The following is a 24230-nucleotide window of genomic DNA, read 5'->3' as shown; positions in this document are numbered from 1 at the left end:
CTGCGCAATCAGAATCCATTTCAGGAGCCCAAAAGTCATGTTGGAAAAACATTACTTTTGAGCCGTCTGGCCAAAAAAAAAAAAGGAGGAACTAGGCATTTCGTTTTGGTGACTAAACTCATTTGCCGCCTAGTTTATATATCTGTGTTTCTAACACAGATTAATAGAAGAATGTTCTATAATTCACTAGAGGCAATTGCTGATAAAGTAGGTCTAAACCAATTAACTGAGCCCCAGTGCTAAATGATGTAAAATGTTGCTCTGATTACAGGTGGCAAAAATGGCCGAAAACGGAGACAGCGAAAACATGTCTGACTTGGAAAGGAAGGTCTGCCAGCAGATTGAGGTACGAATATTTGTTGAGACTAGCATAGCATTAATACAAAAGGCCTGTTATAAGCTTTGTGTAGCTGTCTTGGTTGAGTACTTAAAATGAGGATTTCCCCACAGCTTAGAACTGTTTTATTGCTAATATCAGCCTGTATCAGCCTGATGTTTTGGAATAGGACTCCCCATCTGCACAGCTTTGCTGGCCGATCGCTGATAAAAGTACAATACTTCTCAAGTTGAACAGACTTTTGTAATAACGAAGATTAAAAACGGCCTTGAAAAGTCAGGCAAGAAGCTATAAAGGGTTCTGCAGCTGCAGAAATCCTCCGTTCTGATGAAGCAAGGGACAAAATGCAGTCCAGGAGATTGAGATGCAGCCCAGGAGATCTTATCAGAACAATTTTAAGCATCCACAAATTGTGTGTCACAATTGCCCGTGTGTGTGTGTGTGTGTGTGTGTGAGTGTGAGTGTGTTGAACTCAATAATGTAGCTTCATCTGTGCTGATACTTTCCATCCATCAAGCTTCTGGCAAGCAGTTTGTAATATAAAACCATTGAGGGAACGATGTTTAAGGCATTTTAAAATGTCGAACAGAAACCCGGACTTTCAGAAATGTGTGCCGTAAATTCCTTAAGGAAGGCTATTGGAAGCTCCTGTGCATGGAAGCTGGCTTCTTAGTGCTAAATGAAGCAGTAGATTGTCTTTGGCTTCTAATATTTGTGTTGCTCTTCATACTTGCGTGATAGTACTATTTTGGCGATCACAACTTGCCACGGGACAAGTTTCTCCAGGAGAAGATAAAGCTGGACGATGGCTGGGTGACTTTGGAAACGTTAATCAAATTCAACAGGTAAATCTATGGGTGCTTCTTCAAAGTTAACTTAAAGGAAGGGAAAGCGGGGACGGGGTTTTTGTTGAGTCCTATGAGTCCTGCCTCCCTCATCTTCTGCATCCCATGTTGTCCAGCAAGGCTTTAAGCCAGGCTTCCTCAACCTAGGCCCTCCAGATGTTTTGAGACTACAATTCCCATCACCCCTGACCACTGGTCCTGCTAGCTAGGGATCATGGGAGCTGTAAGCTGAAAACTTACTTATTTGGAGGGCCAAGGTTGAGGAAGCCTGCTTTAAAGGGTTGTAGGTGAGGAGAGATCTACAGGTCGAGGGATAAAACTACTTCTATGAGCTTCTCACACATCATGGATTTGATTTAAATCATAGCGATTTAAATCACAATTTAAATCACTAGTCAGTAAGACTTGATTTAAATCATTTTTTAACAAAGACTCATTCTTGCTGGTATAATTTTTATTTACAACCAGATGAAGGTTTCATTTTTGGAATAACAAATTTTCAGAGTAGTTTTTACAGTTATATCAAAAATTACTGATTTGGTTATACTATTAGAAATACATACATAGACAGATAATTGTGAAATTATTGTTTATATTCAGACAACTTTTCTGCTGTACTTTATTGGAAGGAGAAAAATAATCATTTCCTTGATAACAATTTAAACTATTTAACTAAAACAATAACATTATAGCATATGTATCCATGTTTGTTAACTGATGTGGTTAAATGATTTCATGTTTTAGCATACATGAAAAACTTAAAACTTAAAACAAATCCTTATTTCCTGATGAATAGCCTTTGGACTATAATGTAACTTAAATAGAAAACTTATCTTTAGAAAGATTCTTCCTCCAAAAGCATTTTATTTTTTAAAAAATCTGAGTTAAATAAAAAGTATCCGATTTAAATTTTTAAAAATCCAATTTTTTTATATTAAATGATTGATTTTTATCTACCCTGTTCTTGCGTGACCTTACTTTGGGATGTTCAGTAGAAGATACTGTAGTGGTTTCAGTTTTGAGAATTGGAGCAGCCTTCATCATGTTATCTGAATGCAATGCAAGCAATTTTTTATGAATTTAGTACAAATCTAGTAAAAACCACATTATCACAGTACCCAACTACAATTCAATTAAAAACGGAGCCAATCAATCAAAAACCGAATTGAACAATTTGAGGTGACTTCCCAGGCACTGGTTTCAGGATATGAGGTTCTTATTTCTTCCTGCTTTCATAATCTTCATTAATCCATTTACAGCAGTGCCAATCTTAATCCTTTGTTTAACAGCCAAGGGTTTCTTGACTTTCATTCGTAGTTGCAAATTTATTAACTTTAGTTTCTGCAAAAGGAGTTTGTGTCCAATACGTTTCCTGTGCGAGATATTGATTTTCCATCTATTTCTAAAGGGCACCTACGCTTCCACATTTTCGCTCAGGTTGTATTTAGAGGAGACTTAATATAATAGATCTCTCTTTTTTTTATTTAAAAAAGACGAAAACAAATAACCTCTCTTTACCCACCTTTCCACCTTCCTTCCTAGGTTAAATCGCCTCACAAAAGACTTCGATGTAATAGTGGGGGCGTTGAAAAAATCAACGACTGAGCTGATGGAAATTAGCGAAGACAAAGCTAAAGTCCGAAGATCTCCAAACAAACCTTTGCCTGAAGTGACGGAGCAATATAAGAACGCGGTTAAAAGCAGATCTGTGTATATTGTAAGTGGGAACAATGTGTTTTAATGCAACCGGATTTCAAAGGTTCTAGTTGGGGGGACCCCAACTTCTTTGCCATTACTGAGGACACCCTGCGTGTTGCAAAGGATTCTGGGAAGCATATTGTAGGCCCCGGGCTTCACTAGGCTCAGTGAAAATGCACTCTTCCCCAGGGAAGATCTACAGTGGTACCTTGGTTCTCAAGCTTAATCTCTTCTGGAAGTCCATTTAAAAACCAAAGCGTTCCAAAAAGCAAGGCACACTTTCCCATAGAAAGTAATGCAAAGGGGATTAATCGGTTGCAGATTTTTAAAAACAACCCTTAAAACAGCCATTTAACATAAATTTTACTATCTAACGAGACCACTGATCCATAAAATGCAAGCAATAAACAATGTACAGTACTGCAGTCACACAATCAATCAATCAGTAGCTGAACTGGGTTCTACATTGTCACAAAAACAAAACAAAAAAGCTACAAAAAATGCAAAATAAATAGCAAAAACAGACAGGCCTCAGTGTGGCACTTAAATCGAAAGCGCAACAGTAAAAATGGAGCATGTTCAGCTTCCGAAAAACGTTTGCAAACTGGAACGCTTACTTCTGGGTTTGCAATGTTTGGGTTCCAAGTTGTTTGAGTACCAAGGCGTTTGAGAACCAAGGTACCACTGTACTATGAAAATAATCAAGCTGAGGCTTCAGGGCCCCTAATCCCAGAGGAGCCCCAGAAGTGACTTTAGCCCACATTGCTTAAAAAAGCTAGGTCTAGTCGACGCAAGTTGAGTCGCATGACTCAAATTGATTATTTTTTGGTTGTATGTATTTCAGGGTGGATTTTATTTACATCACATCAATTTAAACCACAGTAAGACTTGATTTAAATCTTTTTTTTTTTTACAGAAAGACTCATTCTTGCTGGTATAATCTTAATATTTACAACCAGATGAAGGTTTCATTTTATTTCCAGAGTAGTTTTTGAAGTTGTATCAAAAACTGCTGATTTGGTTATACTATTAGAAATACACAGATAATTGTGAAATTATTGTGAGGTTTAATCAGTTAACTGTTTCTATTTGGACAACTTTTCTGCTGTACTTTATTGGAAGGAGAAAAACAATCATTTCCTTAATAACAATTTAAACAATTTATTTAACTAAAACAATAACACGTATCCATGTTTGTTAACTGATGTGGTTAAACAAAAAACAAAAAATCTCAGACTTGAGTTTTAGCACACATGAAAAACTTAAAACAAATCCTTATTTCCCGATGAATAGCCTTTGGAGTGCAATGTACTGTAACTTAAATAGAAAACTATCTTTAGAAAGATTTTCCCTCCAAAAGCGTTTAAATAAAAATTTAAATAAAAAATCTGTTTTTTAAAAAAATCATTGATTTTTATCCACCATGCCCCATATTATGTTACCTGGTAACAAGCAGTTTAGCTTAAGTTGGCTAATTCTGCTTGACATTCTATTTTTGCTTGTCACGAGGGAGGCTCTCAAATCTAGTTCTTTACCACTATCACTCCAGCTCACGGTTGTTGTTCACAAACCGGCGGCAAGACTACGTCCGTGTAAATACCCTAAACATCCCCAGATATGTGTCTCTGAATATGAAGTAACTGACCGAATCCTCGATTTTCAGAAAGGTTTCCCACTGGATGCAACCCTTGATGATATCAAGGAATGGCTAGATTGTAAAGGCAAAGTTGAAAACATTCAGATGCGGAAAACCATTCAGAAAACGTTCAAGGTAACTCCTTTTTGACAAAGCTCTGCCAACTCTTTTTAATTATTATTATTTTTCTGTGGGAATATTCCACCGATCTAAATTAAAACACCTCCTTTTTTACTTCCTTCAGGGATCAGTATTTGCAGTATTTGACAGCGTCGAATCTGCCAAGCAGTTTGTTGAAACTCCAAACCAAAAATACAAGGACGCGGAGCTTATTGTACTGTTCAGGTGAGTTGTATATTTGATGTGCTAACGCTTAGGGCTTATAGAGAGTTACGAGTCACCCATTTGCTACCAGGTCAGTGTGTTACTATTAGTATTCAAAGCCCTTAGCAACATTGGACCGGTTTACCTGCAAGATCACTTTAACTCATGAGTAGGCAAACTAAGGCCCGGCGGCCGGATCTGGCCCAACCGCCTTCTAAATCCAGCCTGCGGGCGATGTGGGAATCAGCATGTTTTTACATGAGTAGAATGTGTCCTTTTATTTAAAATGCACCTCTGGGTTATTTGTGGGGCATAGGAATTAGTTCATTATTATTTTTTCAAAATATAGTCCCCCCCCCAAGGTCTGAGGGACATTTTCCTGCTGAAAAAGTTTGCTGACTCCTGCAGTTTAACCCATATATGCCCACTTATAACCTCTTTGATCTGTGGAGCTGGTGCTGTCACAAAATACCTGATCCACATTTCTCAGAAATTGATCTCTTAGTGTGATGGCATCTAAACTTTGGAACTCCCTGCCTGTTGACACCAGGCAGGCATTTTCACTTTACCCATTTTGGTGCCCGCTAAAAACACTCTTGTTTATACAAGCTTATCCAGGTATGTAGAAAATTGCGTGTTTTAATCTGTATTTATTTACTACTGATTTGATTTGATTTTTTTTTAATTAAAAAACCCCCGGTTTTATTCTTTTTCCAAACTGCTTTGAGGTGTGTGGGCTTTTTTTTATATAAAAAAAACCAATTGCAAGCTGAAGAAACAACAGAATAGACAGCAAAGATCACACACCTAATAACAATCTTGATCTGATGCAAAAATAGTCACAGTAACTTTAAATTAAGCAACTTCTGTCAACTTCTCCCAGTATATTGCAGGAAGCTCGTTGGTAGATTTGTTTGAATCTCTTTACTTAAGCCAGTGGTGTCCGAACTTTTTTCAAAGAGGGCCAGATTTGATGAAGTGAAGGGCCGTGGGGGCTGGCTAAGAGCCAGCAGAAAGCAAAGTAGTAGTAGTAGTAGTAGTAGTAATAATAATATTTATACCTCGCCCATCTGGCTTAGTTTCCCCATCCACTCTGGGTGGCTTCCAACAGAACATTAAAATGCAATAATTTCTTAAACATTAAAAGCTTCCCTAAACAGGGCTGCCTTCAGATGTCTTCTAAAAGTCTGGTAGTTGTTTTTCTCTTTGACATCTGATGGGAGGGCGTTCCACAGGGTGGGTGCCACTACCGAGAAGGCCCTCTGTCTAGTTCCCTGTAGCTTTGCTTCTTGCAGTGAGGGAACCTTGGTACTCTACCTCAGTGTCCGGGCAGAATGAAGGGGGTGGAGACGCACCTTCAGGTATACTGGACATTAGTATCAGAAGAGAGCAGCAAAAGAGTCAAAGCGGAAGGTGGCTGTGTGACTGGCTTTTTACAGGGTCTTACAGGGTCATGCCCACCTACCTGGTCACACTCAGAGGGAGGATGCTCTAGAGTCTAGACAGGTGTGACAGGTGTAACATCCCCCTGTGTGTCCACTCTGGCTAAACAGGAAGTGTTGTACTTGACTGCTTATGTTACATCCCACGCCAAGTTGTAAAGGCAAGCTTTGATAGCCTTGGCAAAGGAGCCTACGATCAAAGCTGGAGTGGACTTTTGCTTGTAAGTCTCTTGGCAGACGCTCTTATTTTTGGGTGTGCTCTGCAGGAATCTTAGCTATAAAGTATCCTTGACAGGTGGCCATCCAACCTCTGCTTAAAACCCTCTAAGGAAGGAGGATCCACCACTTTCCGAGGGAGATCTTTCCACTGACAATGGTAGCTATTTCTTGCAGTCTGAGGAATAGAGCACAGTGGGGCGAAGAGTCTCATCGTGCTTTGAGGGGGGGAAACAGATGGCCAGTTTTAATAAGAGCTGATTATTATTATTTTTTGTTACAAAGCCAGTCTTTCGGTCAACGCTAATTGGTCACCATTGTCTATAGCAGCACCAAGGCGGCGATTAGCTTGCTTCAAACAACAGCCATACATCTTAAGGATGGCTTTCATATTCCTTCCGTTGCATATAGTACCCCTAAATTGGCTGAATTGAATTATATATTCCGTGCAGGGATGATTACTTTGCAAAGAAGAATGACGAGAAAAAACGGAACAGATTGGAAGCGAAAGCAAAGGCCAAGCAGTAAGCGGAGTAAACTTTTTAACTTTGCAATGATCACCGTTTTTTTTTTTTTTTTTTTGCCAGCAATGTGCTCTGCTTAACATCACAATCCTTTTTCTTATTTTTTCGTCGCAGGGAGAAAGAGGAGAAACAGAAGCAAGCAGAAGATGCTGAAATGGTACATGCCCCTTGATTTCACTGACGAAACTGTGTAATCCACAGTGCCTCTGTTTCCCCCATGTAATTTAGAAGGATAAGGTGGAAGAATAAAGACTTGAAAAGCAATTAGCTAAGACCAAGCTTTGAGTCTTCTCTCCTGGACCTGTTAAGAACAATAAAACAAACAGGAAATTTTTCACCTGGGTTCTCTAAAACACACGGCGCTGTTTAGTAATTGTGCACTTGATTTCTTACACATACTGGGACTGAGCCAGTAGTCAGCCCCAACATCTGTTTTCAGTGCCAAGGCTCAATCCTAGAGCATATGAAGTAAGCAGGGAATGCCCCTGGGCAGGTATAGAGTGCATTTTTGTCCTAGATAAGAGTAACTGGCCATGGACTGGGACTAGCTGTAATGGACTGGGACTAGTTTGCACAGGAACCTGAACCTTGACAACATTTCCTCTGCTGATAATTCCCCATATGGGGCAGCTGCATATTCCTGCATGGCAGAGGGTTGGACTAGATGATCCTCAAGGTCCCTTCCAACTCTACAATTCTATGATTCTTCTAGAAATTTAATTCCGAGTGCCTCATTCATAAGGGCTCTTCGCCTAGTGCTGCTGGAGGTATAGGAGACCTAAAAAGCAGTTCTTCTTTTTTTGTTAATAGGTGGTCCTTGTATTTAACACCTTGCGCGGTAGACAAAAGTCACCTGGAATTTCATTCAAACAAAGGAGCTGGCTGTAGGAGGAAGGGGCTTCTCTTCCAGTCCACTTGGTAGAAGGATTTTTTTATTTAAAAAGCTAGTCAGCATTTTCATGCTAGCCGCAAACTTAATTAGCCAAGGCTACGTTTAGGCCATAAAACGTAGGAAAACGTGGAAAAGGCTGTTCTGACCCAGGTGGGAGAGAATTGTAATGGAATGGTTCATAAAGAGTTGTGTGGATAAGGCTAAAGGCAACAGTTTACCTGTTCAGTTTCAAGTTTCTTCCAAAATAGTCTTTTGGAGACGAAACTCAATTGCCAAAGTGTGTCTGGGATTGTAAACCCCCCCCCCCTTTTTGGATAACTTTTATTCAATTTCAATTGCAATCCAATAATAGCCTCGTTATAACAATGCCAAATTATAATACAGTGAATAATACCAATCATTGAGATTACAATTTAGGTGGCCTTCCACGTGCTAGAATTGATGGTTTGGCGATTTTTGTTTCTGCACTCCAAAATCTTACAAATTTCAAATCAGACTAGAGTGTAATACCCCTTCTTATACCACTGTCCTGTGCTAAACTAGCTTTCCCGGAAGAAGCAGCGCCCCTCCCCCCCCCAATTCCAGATTTAATGTGATCATTGGTACCTTTGTATGCACAGGGTGGGGGGAGACGAGCAATGCCAAATAAATTGACATTATTTGAAGTCGCGGCCGCAAGACTTTGAGCGCATTGGTTTTGTGTTGGTACCACCATATACTGCAGGATGGTGTGATCCAGGGTACTCTTGTCTTAACAGAGGTTAGATCGCTGGAGCATGCTTGGGAAACTGAACATAGAAACAAGCCGCACATAGCTGGAAGCTTGCAACTCAAAATGCGATGGCTATTAGGAGCCACCAACAGCACTATGCAGCCAAAAGCACTGAAGGAATGTTCCACTTCAGGTGTTCTTTCATGACATCATAATCACATGGTGGAAGGGGGTGGAGCTGTGTTGTTTGGAGGTTGGGGAATGGATCCTCCCAAAGTGTGGGTGGCGGGGGGGGGGCTGAGCCATGGAGCCATCTGAGGAGTGTGGAGGTACAATGGCGTGGACCCCACCCTTACTCCATGTGATTATTATGGTAGCATGAGAATCTCTGAATGGGGCTATTTCAATGGCCAGGAACTTGGGAACTCGCTAATGGTCTATCTACAAGCTTGATCCCCCCCCCAAAAAAAACACCTTGGAACGTTCCAAGTTTGCATACTTCTCTTTGTCAAACCAGTCTCTTGCTTGAAGTCTTGTTAAATCCTGCAGGGTATACATGTCTGTCCTGTCTAATGGAATCTTTTCCCTCCCCTTTTGTAAATGGAAGAAATCTCTGGAGGAGAAGCAAGGGTGCTTGCTGAAGTTCTTTGGAGACCTGGAAGATCAGACTTGCCGAGAAGACCTCCATGCCCTTTTCTCTGGCCATGGCGAAATTAAATGGATAGACTTTGTCAGAGGTGCCAAAGAGGTCAGACCCGGGGGTTGCTGCAACTGGCGAAATGGTACAACCAAATGGGGCAATGTTTTCAGGATTTGCTGCGCTCGCTGCCCAATACGATGGTGGTTCTCTTCAAAACGTATATACACCAGGGACGTCCAACTCCCAAGAGATTGCGATGTACTCACAGAATAAAAATCTGCAGAGGGTTCAGTTCAAAAGTTGTGGAGCTTTTTTAAGAAGAGGAGGTAAAAAACGTTGAGCTTTCTTTAGGGGAGGACGGAAAAAGTCACTCGCCAAAAGATCGCTCAGGAAACAATCAGCTTCACAGTGAAAACTCCGTCTTCTGTTCTAGCAATCATGCGCAAATGGAGGACGGGGAGAGGGGGCGGGGCTAGATGCTCTTTTTCCCCAGCAAAGGGGGAAAAAAGTCAGTGATCAACTGCACTCCACCTAAACCTCTCGGGGATCGACCAGAAGATCGCAGTCGACCGGTTGGACATCCCTGGTATATACGATCTGCTAGTACTGAAAATCAGAATGGAAAACTTGGCAGAAACATTCGATTCCTCCTATCCAAGGCACTCTCATAAAACAGGGAGCATAAATTTCATTCTTGCTTGCTAGACAGATTGCTGAGATTGCTTCGCTTTATCCTTCTAAGCAGCAAATTAATAGGTAGAGTTAAAACTTTGCATTGTGGTGAATAACTAACAATGGGTCTGAAACCTAGGAGACCTGTGCCCTGCCTTAAAATGTTTTGCACTCCCACCAAACCCCATCTGATGGTCACAAATGATGGAAGTTGTAGTTCGAAAAGCACCTAAAGGGTGTCGACTTTTCCCATCCCTGCCTTAAACAAATTGGGTGGTATTTCAACTAAGATTTACTCAGAGTACACCCATTGAAATTAATGAGCGTAACAAAGTTAGGTCCATGAATTTCAATGGTTCAACTCTTGAGTAATACCACCCATGGATGTGGCACACGAGCGATGTCCCAGGAACCAGCGCTAGTATAAAACACCCCAGGAAACACTGGCAGCTGCTGGCTGAAGGAGCTTTTGGAGGGCTGCTTTATGCTCACAAGCTACTGGAACTGGTTAATTCCCCTCTTCTCCTGGGAAAGAGAGAATAGTTAAAAGGGCAGAGTTGTGGGCAGTGACCCGTGTGCTGCTTTAGGAACATAGGAAGCAGTATTGTCTATATGGACTGGTAGCGGTTATCTGGGATTTCAGGCGGAAATTTCTCCCGGCCCTAGCTGGAGATGGCAGAGATTAAACCCGGGACCTTCTGTGGGCAAAATCGTTGCTCCGGCACTGAGCCGCCGTTCTTCGGGTCCTACAGTTGTTCTGTCTGGCTTAGGGCTCAGATGAAAAGAACAGTAACTAATGCCAGTACAAGTTGTACCTTGGAAGCCGAACACCTTTGAACTTGGAACATTCTGGCTCCCAAAGGATTGAAAACCAGAAGGGATTGGTTCCGGTTTTTGAATGTTTTTCGGAAGCGGAACGTCCAGCACGGCTTCCGATTGGCTGCAGGAAGCTCCTGCAGCCAATCGGAAGCCGTGCCTTGGTTTCCGAACTGTTTTGGGAGTCAAACGGACTCCTGGAACAGATTAAATTCAAAGACCAAGGTACAGTGGTACCTCTGGTTACGTACTTAATTCATTCCAGAGGTCCGTTCTTAATCTGAAACCGTTCTTAACCTGAGGTACCACTTTAGCTAATGGGGCCTCCCGCTGCCGCTGTGCCACTGGCGCAAGATTTCTGTTCTCATCCGGGTTAGTGGAGTCTGTAACCCGAAGTGATTGTAACCCGAGGTACCACTGTAGTGGCTTATCTCAATTTTTCACAATAATAAACACATGCTTTTTCATAAAAGCACCCGTTTTACGGCAAATGCATAATGACTTTCAGATATGGAGACACCGATGAGCATGATATAAAACGGAGTGAAACTGAAATGTAATAATTGTATAGGCACCTAATACCCCTTAACCTCTGTCCGAGTTGTATTACATGTGGCCAGTACAGACCTAATACCGCAAAAACAGCTTGTGTTTGTGCACACCTGCACAATGTCAGGATTTTAGTTGTATGGTTGTTCAAGGCTTTGATTTTTTTAAGAGAGGTATGGTTTTGTATCTGTGCACTGTGTTCATGCCACACCCCAGTAGAACCATTCTTCCGTCGGCTACTACGTGCACACACCTGTTATATGCCACCACATGCCCCGATATCTGTGCACTATTGTGATAGATGAGTCTGCGCATAGTGTGAATTTGGTGCTTTTCTGTAGAAGTGCGTGACATGCTGCTGCTGCGTTAGAAAGGAAATAGGAGTACTTAACAGTGGGGGCTGCCTTAAGAGGCCTCAGAGGAGTGATTGGTTATGTTCCTGCGCAACTGGATAGAGTCAAAAAGAGTGTTCCAAAAAACCCAGTTTAGGCCGAGGCCTCGTGGAAGTGCTTGCCCTGCGTGGTTCCTTACCGCTGCATCCATTACGACTCAGCGGCAAATTATGCTTTCAAACCTTAGCCGTCTCTTCTGACTGCAGGGAAGCCATAGAAAGAAAACACCTGAGTGGGACGGTTGCGTATTGATATAACGACGCTGCGTTTCTGCACACAGGGAATCATCCTGTTCAAGAGCAGCGCCAGAGAAGCGCTGGATAAAGCCCAGGCGGCAAATGATGGGAGCCTGCAGCTGCGAGGCAGAGAGGTTACGTGGGAAGTGCTGGAAGGAGACGCGGCGAGAGAAGCGCTAAAGAAAATCATGGAGGGGCAGCAAGAACTGTTGAACAAAAAGAAAGGAAAAGGTGATGTTTTGCCTTGATTTTTCTTCTCTAATTTAGTTTACCTTCTTGGAAGCCTCATGTGGATGGATAGTGGGTGTTGAGCAAAGCAGTGGGCTGCTCTTCTCAAGTAGGGTCCCAGTCGGGGGATCTGCCTGCATCAGACTCTTTGGTAGCCTGCAGAAGCCATGTAAGGACAATGAAGATGAGTCCGGCTGGATCAGACCTGGGAGCTATCTTGTCGAGAAATGGTTTAATGCAGCGGTGGACCACTTGCTTTTGGGAAACCTGCAAGCCAGACATGAGCAGCAGGCCAATGCTGGAATAGCTCAGTTGGCACAGAGCATGGCTCTCTTAATCTCGGGGTTGTGTGTTTGAGCTTCATGTTGGGCAAAGCATACCTGCATTGCAAGGGGTTGGACCAGGTGACTCTTGCGGTCCCGGTTCTAGGAATGCTGGAAGAGCAGCTTTGTAGGGGACTGCAAAACTGGCCGTGAACTGGACTGTGCAGCAGAGGGGAAAGCCTATGAAATAAGATCATGCTGGGGCGGTGAGAGCGCTGGGGTTGTAATCCGAATTCTGCAACCGATTCGCACACCTCATTGCTCATGGTTGGATAGGCAGACTAAATCTCGGCACTGTGCGTGAAGGCGATGCACGAGTTCTGCCGGCGGGGTTTGATCTATGAAGGCTCACTCGCACATACCGGCAAAATGCTTGGGGAGCGTTGCACATGAATATGCTTTGCAGAAGGTCTAGGGTTCAAGTTCCAGGCAGGGCAGGGGAAAAGTGGGAAATTGCTGCCTGTCAACGTTTGGCTTAGATAGATAGTTGAGGTTGCAAGTTTTCTTATCCTCTTGAGATGCGTTGCGGTAAGCCCCTGAAGCTGAATATTAAGATGTGCATATTCTTTCCTAACAGGCCGCAAAGGTAAAGGAAAAGGTGGCAAGGGACCTCAAGGTGCGCAGGACAGGAAAGTGAAATTCCAAGGCAAGAAAACGAAGTTTGAGAGTGAAGATGAAGAAGAGGGTGAAGATGAAAGTGTGACGGGTGAGCGGTTTCTTTTATTAGAACCAGATTCTGAATGCATGCATTGGGTTTAGCATCTCGTACTTGGGTTTTTCTGGTTCCAAATACAGCTTCCCACTGCAGAATAGAAGGGCTAGGTAACTCAATCTCACATACTGTAAGTTGGAAGTCTTTGCAGAACTGTCTACCCAGAACAGGCAAAGGTAGTGCTGTGCAATAGCAACTCCAGCCAACCTGATCTTTCAAGGGGCAACTAATAAAAAGGCAGTGTTAGAAAAATTATCTGCACGAGAAAGCCAGTACGATTGGTAGTTCAACGCCAAAATACTCTCCCAGCACACTGGGCTGTGTTTAGCATCCAGCTTGTTCAGGCTTTTGCAGCTGGGGGGAAATGGCTGATCAGTCAGAATAGGCTCAGAGGCCTCTGTTACTTCAAAATAGTCACTTGCAGCTGAATCTGTTTCACCTTGAACAGCTGCAGGTCGGAAGGGGAGAATGGGTCACAAGCATTCCTCAATATTGTTCCATCCAAATACGTAGTGTGGTGTTGTTCTGAGAGAGACAGCAAGGACTGCTGCACAAAAAATTTCAGCAATACTTGTTTTATTGGCAGAGGTATGGATCAAATACTAAGCGAGCTCTTGAATGTTTTTAGGGGCAGCGAGTCCAAAGAAAAGACCACTGGAAGAGGCTGAGAAGGAAGAGCCTGCCCGTAAACAGCTGAAGACAGAAAACGGAGGTGGAGATACAGAATAGTACTCCCAAAAGCATTGAGGGTTTTCTTTTAAAGAAACAAAATGATTTTGTTTTCAATCATTCCTCCGTTCACCCTGTTATCTGCAAGAGAATCTAATAAAATCGACTTCGATGTCCACCTGCAAAAAGGGGATAGAAGAAAGAGTTACATTTAAGATTATTTCTTTGGGGTTTTTTTTAAAAAAAAACATATCTTTTTATAATAGCTTTTGGAGTGAAATCAAACTGTGTTGTCCCTCTTAACATAAATGGGACTTCCCTTTCCTCTGTTCTCCCCTTACAACCTCCCTGCATGCCCCCCCCCCAAAAAAAATATGATCTGGAGGATTGGGGGCAGGGACTGTGGCCTGGATAAAAGCATAAATGTTTGTTATACAATGCACCAGGAGTTGCCAACTCTTCTCGTAGGCCACACACACTTAATTACGGCAACCTTTTCTATTGACTACAACAGAATGCTCTTTTCGAGCCTAATTTCAGCAGTGGGGAAAGGCAGGGCAGCGGATGCCGTAGGTCCCCGGGGAAGGCTTCTGCAGGAAAATCTCTGCCCGTGGGCACCATCCTGGTAACCCCTGGGCCAAAGGGGAAAGGCTCAAGAAAACCGAACCGCCTTCATTCAAAACTATGTACAAAAGTTGTATTTAGTATATACCAAATAAACTTAATGTGCTTCAGTGTTGGAATTCAATGAATTATATTGCAGTAAGTTTCAGAAGTGGAACAACTGGTGTACCACCGTCTTGAGTTTGATAAAATAAAGCAAAATGTGTACAGTTACCCGACTTGCGTGATTTGATTCTGAACTGCTTGCCAATGCTTTCGTTAAAATAGCTGCCTTCGAAATTCATTTGCTTTTTCTGTTTACCACAACAATGGGAGTTTGGCTGTGTGTGTGATCAACCTGGTGCTTGTAAAAAGCCTTTCTTGGCATCCCTCAAGCAACTAGGGGCACATGTCATTTAAGTTGCTTTTTCTTGCTTTGCCACATGGATTTTTTTTAATTGAGATGGGCAGGGTTGAGGAAGAGGAAACTGCCATTTCCCCACCAGCCACGTAGAGCCCCTTAGAGGTTTTTTTTTCCCCAAAAAAAAATGGGGGAGAGAAGGAACAACAAGGGCCACCTTCCTTGCTCAGTTATTACTTGCTTGCCAGAAGGGAGTTGCTTAGTACTGCAGAGGGCCTTAAAAAAACTGTGAGTGGGGACAACCTTGTGTATGTGAGAGAGATTGGGGGGGGGGGGAGTTGCATGTATGAAAATAGGTGGGTGTATCCACCTTGTATATTTTTGCTTCTAATTGAATATGGTGCTTTCTAGCAGCAGCACTTGCGTGTGAAAAATCAATATGGTATAATTGAGACCATCAGCACACTGCTGGCTTCATGCTCTGTTAGTAAACAGAGGCTTAGTGTAATGTTTACCTGAATCTCTGCTGGCCAATACTCTGTTGTACCACCTGCTTGTATCATCACCAATTTGTTTAGGGGGATGTGTACAGTGGTACTTTGGTTCTCAAACTTAATCCGTTCCGGAAGTCTGTTCCAAAACCAAAGTGTTCCAAAACCAAGGCACACTTTCCCATAGAAGGTAATGCAAAACAGATTAATCCATTCTAGACTTTTAAAAACCACCCCTAAAACAGCAATTTAATATGACTTTTACTATCTAACGAGACCATACTGATCCATAAAATAAAAGCAATAATCCAGGGGTCCCCCCCAAACTAAGGCCCGGGGGCCAGATGCGGCCCAATCACCTTCTAAATCCGGCCCGCGGACGGTCCAGGAATCAGCATGTTTTTACATGAGTAGAATGTGTCCTTGTGGGGCATAGGAATTCGTTCATCTATATTTTTCAAAATATAGTCCGCCCCCCCCCCCCAAGGTCTGAGGGACAGTGGACCGGCCCCCTGTTGAAAAAGTTTGCTGACCCCTGATAATCAATGTACTGTACTAAAAAAGAAAGACAGTATTGTAGGTGATAAAAATTGTTTGGATTGGGGGCTTTTATCGATTTCCGCAGTCACAATCAATCAGTAGCTAAACGGGGGTTCCACACAGTCACAAAAACTAATTGAATAAGCCTCAAAAACAAAAGTGCAAAATAAATAGCAAAAACAAAAGCGCCAAACGTAATCCGTTCCGGAAGTCCGTTTGACTTCCGAAATGTTCAAAAACTAAGGCGCAGCTTCTGATTGGTGCAGGTGCCCCAGAAACAATAACCGACAGCCGCATCGGACGTTCGGCTTCTATTTACACTTCCAGGTTTTCGGTGTTTGAGACCGAAGGTACCACTGTATACATAATTGTGTTTAAAATGGGTTTCATGTTGTACATTAGAGTTAAGTGGTTTCTGGGGCTGAGCCATTCTTAAGGCCTCTGGTCCCACAGAGTTGATTCTCGGGATCCTGATTTCTGTTCCCGGATCCAGCTTTAGTGTCCGAACAGTTCAGTCACAGAATACAGAGAGCTCCCTGCCTAAAAGGTTTTCATACGTCGTCCTAAGCGTGTGGGTCAGTTAAAACTACCAAGTTGCTATCTTCACTCTGGCTCAAGAGTGATGTAATAATACTTGCCGATTTCTTCTTGTGAAACTTGAACGAGGCTGGTAGGTCGTATCTCAGTTCTGAAAACAAAATGAGTAAACACATTCAGCTGTAATGGGTGGTATCAGGCAATTATGTCTCTGGGTGTAAATTGCAAAAGCGTTAGGGAATAATGAAGCAAAAGCAGGTAAACACGAATTGGGAAGAAAACACAAGTTTGCACAGACTAAATGCATTTTAGATACACGGCCTGTTTTTCCCAGGGCCATCAACCATCAGCTGCTGTGTGCTAAGGATTCTGGGAGAGGGAGGCAGGCAGGTGAAGGCGACAAAGCCTGAGCTAGGGGAACAATGCACTTGCCACAAAGGAGGACCATCTACACCTGCCACCCTCGAGGAAGGTTGTTGCAGGCTTGTTATGCATGCTGCAATTTTTTAAAAAAGCATTTTGATATTTGTAATCTGTCTTAGAAGAACCTATACCAGTGTTTCCCAAACGTGGGTCTCCAGCTGTTTTGGGACTACAATTCCCATCATCCCTGACCACTGGTCTTGCTAGCGAGGGATGATGGGAGTTGTAGTCCAGAAACAGGAGAGAAGGCAGGATATAAATTAAAATAAAATGGATATTGGAGGTCTAAGGTCTAAGGATATTATTTGTCTAAGGTTTGGATGGGGGGGGGACCTACATTATCGGACAAGCAGTAAATCACCTGATCTACTTCTAAAATGCAATTTAAAAGATTTTTTTAAATTGTCTGCTCTTATTTAAGCACACTTATTTCCCCTAATAGCCAAGTTCTCAGGGCAGCTCAGCCGAAAAAAACAAAACCCTAATTGCTCCTACATCGTATGTAATCAAGTCAGGATCGTCGTAGCTCTTACAAAGACTTTTGGAAGCAGCTCTTTTGAGTTTCGTGTTTTTAGGCACTATAAGACAACCCAAGTACAGTCAAACCTCGGTTGCCAAACGCCTCCGTTTTGGAACGTTTCGACTTCCGAACGCCGAAAACCCAGAAGTGTTCTGGTTTTCGAACGCTTTCCTGAAGCCGAACGGTTTCCGCTTGAGCACAGGAAGCTCCCACAGCCAATCAGAAGCCGCGCTTCAGTTGTCAAACATTTCAGAAGCCGAATGGGCTTCCGTAACACATTACATTCAACAACCGAAGTTTGACTATTAGGCATAACCTGGGTTTTCATTTTTTTTTATTAAATTCAAGTTGCTCTTCCTCAGCCTCCCATGTAGCCCAGACCTTCAGCAAGGGGAACCATGTGCCTTTAAGGCTTATCTAAACAGCTCTTACCTGCTAAAACTTCCATCTTCACGTTCCATTCATCTGCTTTCTTCTGGATATGCTAAGCATGGAAGAAATGCAAGGTGTTTAGTGGTCACCTTGACAATCAGCAGAAGTGTACCTGATCTTTTAAACTGAAGCGATAACTCTGATAGGACTGCTTCCATCATGACCAAAGGGTAAGAATCCTAAACATTGACTGTTGTAATGTAGCTGATTGCCAAATTATGTTTCAAAGTTGTGGTCTTTGTGTCGCTAGAGCTCCCATAAGTTCTGACCCACTCAGTTCCTGTGATATAGGTGGAAAGAAGACAAACTTGCTGGAGATGTACCTGTCGGGTCGAAGTCTTGTGCAAGGAATATACGGCTGTTCTTGCCAACTGCAATGCTGTCTTGAGAAAAGCCATATCCATGCCTAGGAAAATGAAGAGAGTTGTTACGTTTCAAATTGCCTCTTGAATGAGCCAAAGCAGAACTTGTTTTACTGAAACAGCATGCTAGCAATCTTGAAAGGTGCGATGACAAACATTAAATTGATTTTAAACTTTGTCCGTCAGCATTAAGTGAAACTTGATAACTTTTGGGGAAAATGTTTTGTTTACTTTGGAAGCCAAATGTGTCTTCCAGGTTTTCAGCATTGAAAGCCTAATTAAACAGTATATTTCAGCTTCCCTGCCCAAGAAGAGTAAATATTTTAGCTACCTGTTCCTGTCTAAAATCATGCTTTTAGTTTAGTTACAACCGTAAACAAATTAGTACATCTTTTTGTAATAGGTGATGAGTGCGAAGGAACAGTAGCAATATGCCTAAACTTCAGTAAGGCTTTTGCCATTTTCAGATGCTTTACTCTGCGCCCCCCCCCAAACAACAGAGAAGGTTCCCCCCCATTAGATGGCTACAATATACTGGATAAAGTAGCATATGCTTGGAAATTTTAACAAGCAAAACAACACAAGCATCCATCCTAAATATAGTGCTAAATGTAGAAAGAAAGTGAACACTTTTGAAGAACAGAAGGAATTGGGTTTGCACAACCTGGGAGGAGAGCCAAACAGGACTGGTGACCTGCGTCTTCCGATATATGGAAGATGCAAAAGGATAAATCCTTATCATGAACACCACACATGCAGCCTAAAAAAAAATTGCACTAGACTTTACGCAGTCCAAAAGCACTGAAAGAAATTGCCGAGAAGCGTAATCACAAAACATTTAGTTTGTAAAGCTAGTTGCTTTATCACTGGAAATAAGGGTGCATCATTACCAACCTTTATTGTGCTTCGTTCCAAAGGGAGGATTCATAATGACTGTATCAAAGGTTTTTGGCATTCTGTCAGACAAAGAACACACATTGCACTGGACCAAATCAATATTGGTCAGCTCAAATTCTTCAGCGTTCTTGCTAAATACTTCCAAGGCATCAGCATCTATGTCAAATCCTATACATAACCTGGAAAAGGGGAAAATGAAAAACAGCAATTACAGTTATGAATATGTTGATGTTATTCCTGGTATAGGTAAAGGTAAAGGACCCCTGGACGGTTAAGTCCAGTCAAAGGCAACTATGGGGTTGCGACACTCATCTCACTTTTTAAAGCCAGCGTTTGTCCAGAGACAGTTTTCTGGGTCACGTGGCCAGCAGGATTAAACCAATTCTGGCGCACGGAGGACCATGACAAGTTTACCTTCCTGCCGCAGCGGTACCTATTTATCTAGTTGCACTGGCGTGCTTTCAAACTGCTACTGTAGGTTGGCAGCAGCTGGAAGCTCACCCCGTAGCAGGGACCGAGCAACGGGAGCTCAACCCATCATGGGGATTCGAACCGCCAACCTTCCGATCAGCAAGCCCAAGAGGCTCAGTGGTTTAGACCACAGCGCCACCTGCGTCCCTATTCCTGGTATACGTGTACTGTGAAAGAATGCTCAATACTAGCCTTCGTGAAACTGAATAGCTTTTCTGTCGAAGGAAATAACGGATTTGTATTGAAGACAGGATGCATAAATGAATTATTACCAGGATGCAGACCAGTAGCGTGGCGTGACTTTCTTTGTAGGGGAACAGTTAGGGCTAGAAGCAGTAACTTGCGAAAGCAATTGGGGAGGGGACGTCATATATATGAGCATCATGCCTCCCTCCCCCCCCCCACAAACCGGGCAGAAGCTTCCTGGGCTTTGAGGAGACAGCAGGGCTCTGAGAGGATGCTGGAGCCCTCTTCCCTCCTTCCAAAAGCTGGGCAGGCTTGGGGAATGATTGCAGAAAATTGCTCACCCAATGGTTCACAGCCTCCCTGCTTCCCCCTCTGCCATCAGCACAGGGAACAAGAGTTTTCACAGCAGCATTGGCGGCAGCGATGGTACATGGGAGCAGGGCGCATCGCGAGCACTCAGGAGAGACCAGGCTATCAGGTTTTTTTACTCCTGCGATCGACCCGGAGCACCCCAGCAATCTACCTGTCGATCGCAGTCGACTGGTTGGACATTGCTGCACTATGGCTTCAAGCTGGCAACAGTTTACCCAGGCATGGCCAAACTTGACCACTGGTCCTGTTAGCTAGGGATGATGGGAGTTGTAGTCCTCAAACATCTGGAGGGCCAAGTTTGGCCATGCCTGGTTTAAGCTGTGCAATAATGGCAGCATTCAGATGTAGCATACGTCATGATTTCTTTAATTGTACTGTGCATAAACTATGTTCTGCTACAGCAGCTCGTCCCATAGTTAAGTGGCTAAATAAACCACAACGGAGCTGCCTTAGTATTACTCCTGAGCATGCGCTTGTAGTTTGTGTCTCTCCAAATTCCAATCTAAAGGTTTCCCAATTGTGTTATGTGTCAGAAATAAGCCATGCTGGTTCGGACATAACACTAAGCCAAGGATTGGTCTTAGTTTCCCCACTTGACTAAAGGAGGAGCAAAGTAGGAAAACACATGAGCTTTGTGCACAGTATAGTTAAACGAACCATACTCTGTGGCTCAGTGTGGCGTTTGAAGGCAGCCAGTGTATTTAGGGATACACATTACAGTGATACCTTGGTAATCGAACGGCTTGGCTCCTGAACAAATCGGCTGCCGGACGCTGCAAACCCAGAAGTGAGTGTTCCAGTTTGCGAAGCCAAATGTCCGACGCAGCTTCTGCAGCTTCTGACTGAGTGCAGTCTTGGTTTTCAAACCATTTCGGAAGTCAAACCGATTAAATTTGAAAGCCAAGGTACCACTGTATATTCAAAGCAACAAAGCATGGCTAGACTGCACCTCCACTCAGCAGTATATCCAATTTATGCCTGCAGTTTTCAAACCAATATGGATACAAGCCATTACTCAGTAGGTCCCAGTTTCAATCTCCAGCATAAATAGGTGGGACTGAGATGTCCCCCGTCTGCAACTCTGGAGAACCACTGCAATTCACTGTAAACAATACTGAGCTAGACAGACCAATGATCTCACTCAGTACAGTGGTACCTTGGCTTAAGAACAGTCTGGTTTAAGAACAATTCGGTTTACAAACTCCGCAAAATCAGAAATAGTGTCTTGGTTTGGGAACTTTATCTTGGTCCAAGAACGGAATCCGAACGGTGGAAGGGCACCGGCGGCGGGAGGCCTCATTTGGGAAAGTGTGCCTTGGTTTAAAAATGGACTTCTGGAACGGATTAAGTTTGTAAACTGAGGTACCACTGTATTAGGGATTTCCTAATGCACATGTATAATAGATCCAGATCTTTTAGTATAGATCCAGATCAGGATGCGAGCATTTAAAGCAGAACCCGTTCTAAAACTTTATTAACTGCACTTTTTATAGGTGGATTGGCTTCATCAAGGCTTTCTGGTTACACGCTTCATCATTTTTCAGAAATACATCTAGTATCGGCACCCACAGAAAGAAAGAAAGAAAGAAAGAAAGAAAGAAAGAAAGAAAGAAAGAAAGAAAGAAAGAAAGAAAGAAAGAAAGAAAGCCCTTTGCTTTAAGTGACCTACCCTGCTCCCAACATGGCACTTCCAATGCTCAACACACCACAACCGCACCCAAGATCTGCAACAGTCTTGTTTTCAATGTCACCAAAAGTATTGTGAATTGTATAAAGCATACATGCTAGATGACAAAAACAAAGAAATACAGGCGGCAGGTTCAGGGCAAATACAAAACAATACTGTAAGGCTGGAATGAAATGCAGGCCTCTAATCTATCCCCTTTTCGCCAGCTGAACAGTTTCCTATGAAGTCCAAACACTCCCAACGAATCAGCCAACTTTATAGTGGGCAAGGTAAGCTAAGAAGACTAAAGTCGATATATTTGCAAGACAGATTGTAAAAAATCCAGGTGATTAGCGCATTGAAGGACAGAACGTGTTTCTGTTCATGACCCCAAAATATGGGAATTATCTTGATAGCATGTGTTCTTCCACTAAACAGTTTTGAACATGGACTCCTGCTTTTCAGAGGAGTGCAACAGCATAACAAGAGAGTCATAATTCAATATTCACCATCAATTAGCAACTTAAGCTCCAGGGATACAAATTAAGCTCTTGACTTCCTTGACAGCCCCAGGAGGAAAAACATGTTTTATCCACAACCTAAAGCTTGCTAAGCGTTACCTTGACAAAATGAGAATTTTTGCTGGCCACGTGACTTAAATTTAATGCTAAATATACATGATTGCTAAATACATCATTCACACCAACAACCATAGGTTCTAGAATGAGGGTGGTTTCTTGAATTAGCTTGTCAAGCATTTGCAGAATAGATTTATAGGGTTGTAGCCAAGCCACAGTAAATCCATTTAAATCTGTGGACTTGCTAGTCATTATTAATTTAACCCTTTTGTTTTCAATAGGTCTCCTCTGAGTACGTTAGCTACAATCCATAATGTTAAGGAATAGAAAAAATAATGAGATTTACCTGCAATATGTGGTCTTGTTGGATATTGCTCAAGCAGCAGCTTTGGATTCTCAAAATCATCAACTTGTTGAAGATTGCTCTCTAGTTCTTTAAGTTTTAACTTCTTCATGTTTACAGTTTAAGCTTGAAGAGAAATTTATAATCAAATATACATAGGAATTAAACACGGACATGGTTGTTACATGCATGCATTGGGTTCAAGAGCACAATTCCTGTTTTTCTTTAATTTGTTTTTGTCCTCTGCCACCTGTATTTATTAAAGTTTTAGGAAAGAACATAAATAACACAGCAACAAGTCCACAGATTAAATTTGTTAAAAAAGATAAAGTGTTACCAAGCACGATAAAACAACAACAACAACAACCTTATTAGTTATACCCTGCCCATTTGACTAGGTTCTGCTGGTCACTCTGGGTGGCTTCCAACATATATAAAAACATTATAAAACATCCAGAATTTAAAAGCTTCCCTATGCAGGGCTGCCTTCAGATGCCTTCCAACTTTTCTTTCAATTTCTAACTTATTTTTCACTTATTCATCCGTTTATAAGCCACAATATAACAGTCCTCCAGGCAGCATACAAGGTACGACAATGCTATAAACCAGTGTTATAAATGAAATATAGAAAACGCATGACCGTAAAACCAAACAAATGACTCTTAAAAAAACACAAAACAAAAATGGCCAAGAGAAGGAAATGCTGCAGTGCTATGGCAGTTGGAACAACAAACAAAATAATGTGAAACCACAGCATAATACGGCACCCCACCAAAACAAAACCCCACCCTCCAATAGGGTAAAACTTTGATTAAGACCAATTTAAAAAGAGCACAAACTCTCAGGCTGGATGGTAATAAGGAGAGAAACAGGCAGGAGAGAAAAAGGTGCCAGGCCTTATGAAACTGAAGCCATCAGGCCTTCAGTATAAGTGGACCAATATTTTTAATGTGCTTCAGGAATTGTGAGACATCACTGGGGAAATTCCCAAAATTTTGAGAGCTCAAAATCGAGCCCCCTGGTATTTGAACAACTGGCATTAGTAATTGTATTATAATTAGGTATTGTTATAATGAGGCTATTCTTGGATTGTAATTGAAAATTAATAAATTGAGCCCCCCCCCCCTTGCGCGCTTACTCGGAAGTAAAGCTGAATGAAGCGTGAACAGGACAGGAACCTTCCCAAAAGGGAAAAGGAGCTTGCTTCTCTTCCAGCGTTGTATTCGCGTTCCCGGGAATATGGTACAAAGAGCAGCAGCAGCAGCAAGGGTTTTTTTTCTTGGACAACAACAACAACAATAATAATTTTTAATCATTTATATGTCGCCCATCTGACTGGGTTGCCCCAGCCTCTTTGAGCTGCTCCCAACAAAATATTAAAAACACAATGAAACATCTACTTCCCTGAACAGGGCTGTCTTCAGATGCCTTCTAAAAGTCAAATAGTTGTTCAAAATAATAAGTGACAGCCAGGAAGTTGCATTTACCTTTACCTTTTACTGCAGCTTCCACGCCACGAAAGATCACATTTCCGCTTTGTGCTGTTTCTTAAGAGATCCCCTGTACACAAAAGAAACAGCAGCCC

General features: G+C 42.4%; 2 protein-coding genes across 5 annotated transcripts in view; one reads left to right on the top strand and one right to left on the bottom strand.

Annotated features, from left to right (window-relative positions):
• The window catches only part of SSB (small RNA binding exonuclease protection factor La), a 20700-nt gene extending 6000 nt beyond the window's left edge, over positions 1 to 14700 (top strand). For both annotated transcript variants that reach the window (XM_035135683.2, XM_035135693.2), the window contains exons 2-12: positions 272 to 346; positions 1079 to 1182; positions 2725 to 2899; positions 4544 to 4651; positions 4761 to 4861; positions 6951 to 7022; positions 7137 to 7179; positions 9234 to 9374; positions 11976 to 12162; positions 13060 to 13188; positions 13823 to 14700. In XM_035135683.2, coding sequence (XP_034991574.1) covers positions 281 to 346; positions 1079 to 1182; positions 2725 to 2899; positions 4544 to 4651; positions 4761 to 4861; positions 6951 to 7022; positions 7137 to 7179; positions 9234 to 9374; positions 11976 to 12162; positions 13060 to 13188; positions 13823 to 13923 — 1227 coding nt within the window. In that variant the 5' untranslated portion in view covers positions 272 to 280 and the 3' untranslated portion in view covers positions 13924 to 14700. The remainder of the gene's footprint in view (positions 1 to 271; positions 347 to 1078; positions 1183 to 2724; positions 2900 to 4543; positions 4652 to 4760; positions 4862 to 6950; positions 7023 to 7136; positions 7180 to 9233; positions 9375 to 11975; positions 12163 to 13059; positions 13189 to 13822) is intronic.
• METTL5 (methyltransferase 5, N6-adenosine) lies at positions 13903 to 24230 on the bottom strand. 3 transcript variants are annotated; one of them, XM_035135702.2, is made up of 9 exons: positions 24139 to 24184; positions 23784 to 23923; positions 22649 to 22771; positions 21728 to 21842; positions 19027 to 19208; positions 18094 to 18176; positions 17771 to 17822; positions 16497 to 16546; positions 13903 to 14042 (listed from the first exon to the last, which is right to left on the bottom strand). In XM_035135702.2, exons 3-9 carry the CDS (start codon positions 22755 to 22757, stop codon positions 14001 to 14003), a joined length of 633 nt encoding a protein of 210 aa, XP_034991593.1. In that variant the 5' UTR covers positions 22758 to 22771; positions 23784 to 23923; positions 24139 to 24184; the 3' UTR covers positions 13903 to 14000. The 3 variants fall into 3 exon arrangements, with proteins under 3 accessions (XP_034991593.1, XP_034991602.1, XP_034991610.1); XM_035135711.2 differs by lacking the exon at positions 23784 to 23923 and having other exon boundaries at positions 24139 to 24230; XM_035135719.2 differs by lacking the exon at positions 23784 to 23923 and having other exon boundaries at positions 24133 to 24218.

This window comes from Zootoca vivipara, chromosome 1, assembly GCF_963506605.1.
Source record: "Zootoca vivipara chromosome 1, rZooViv1.1, whole genome shotgun sequence".
Taxonomy (NCBI): Eukaryota; Metazoa; Chordata; class Lepidosauria; order Squamata; family Lacertidae; genus Zootoca; species Zootoca vivipara.
This window is presented reverse-complemented; position numbering and strand designations above follow the sequence as displayed.

Bases quoted from the DNA above. Each gene is read 5' to 3' on its own strand.
- METTL5 (XM_035135711.2), bottom strand. From the start codon at position 22,757: ATGAAGAAGTTAAAACTTAAAGAACTAGAGAGCAATCTTCAACAAGTT. The intron at 21,843-22,648 runs GTAAATCTCATT...TTTGTCATCTAG, and splicing joins AACAAGACCACATATTGCAG to CATGTATGCTTTATACAATT. The intron at 14,043-16,496 runs GCAAGTATTATT...CCCTTTTTGCAG, and splicing joins AGTTTCACAAGAAGAAATCG to GTGGACATCGAAGTCGATTT.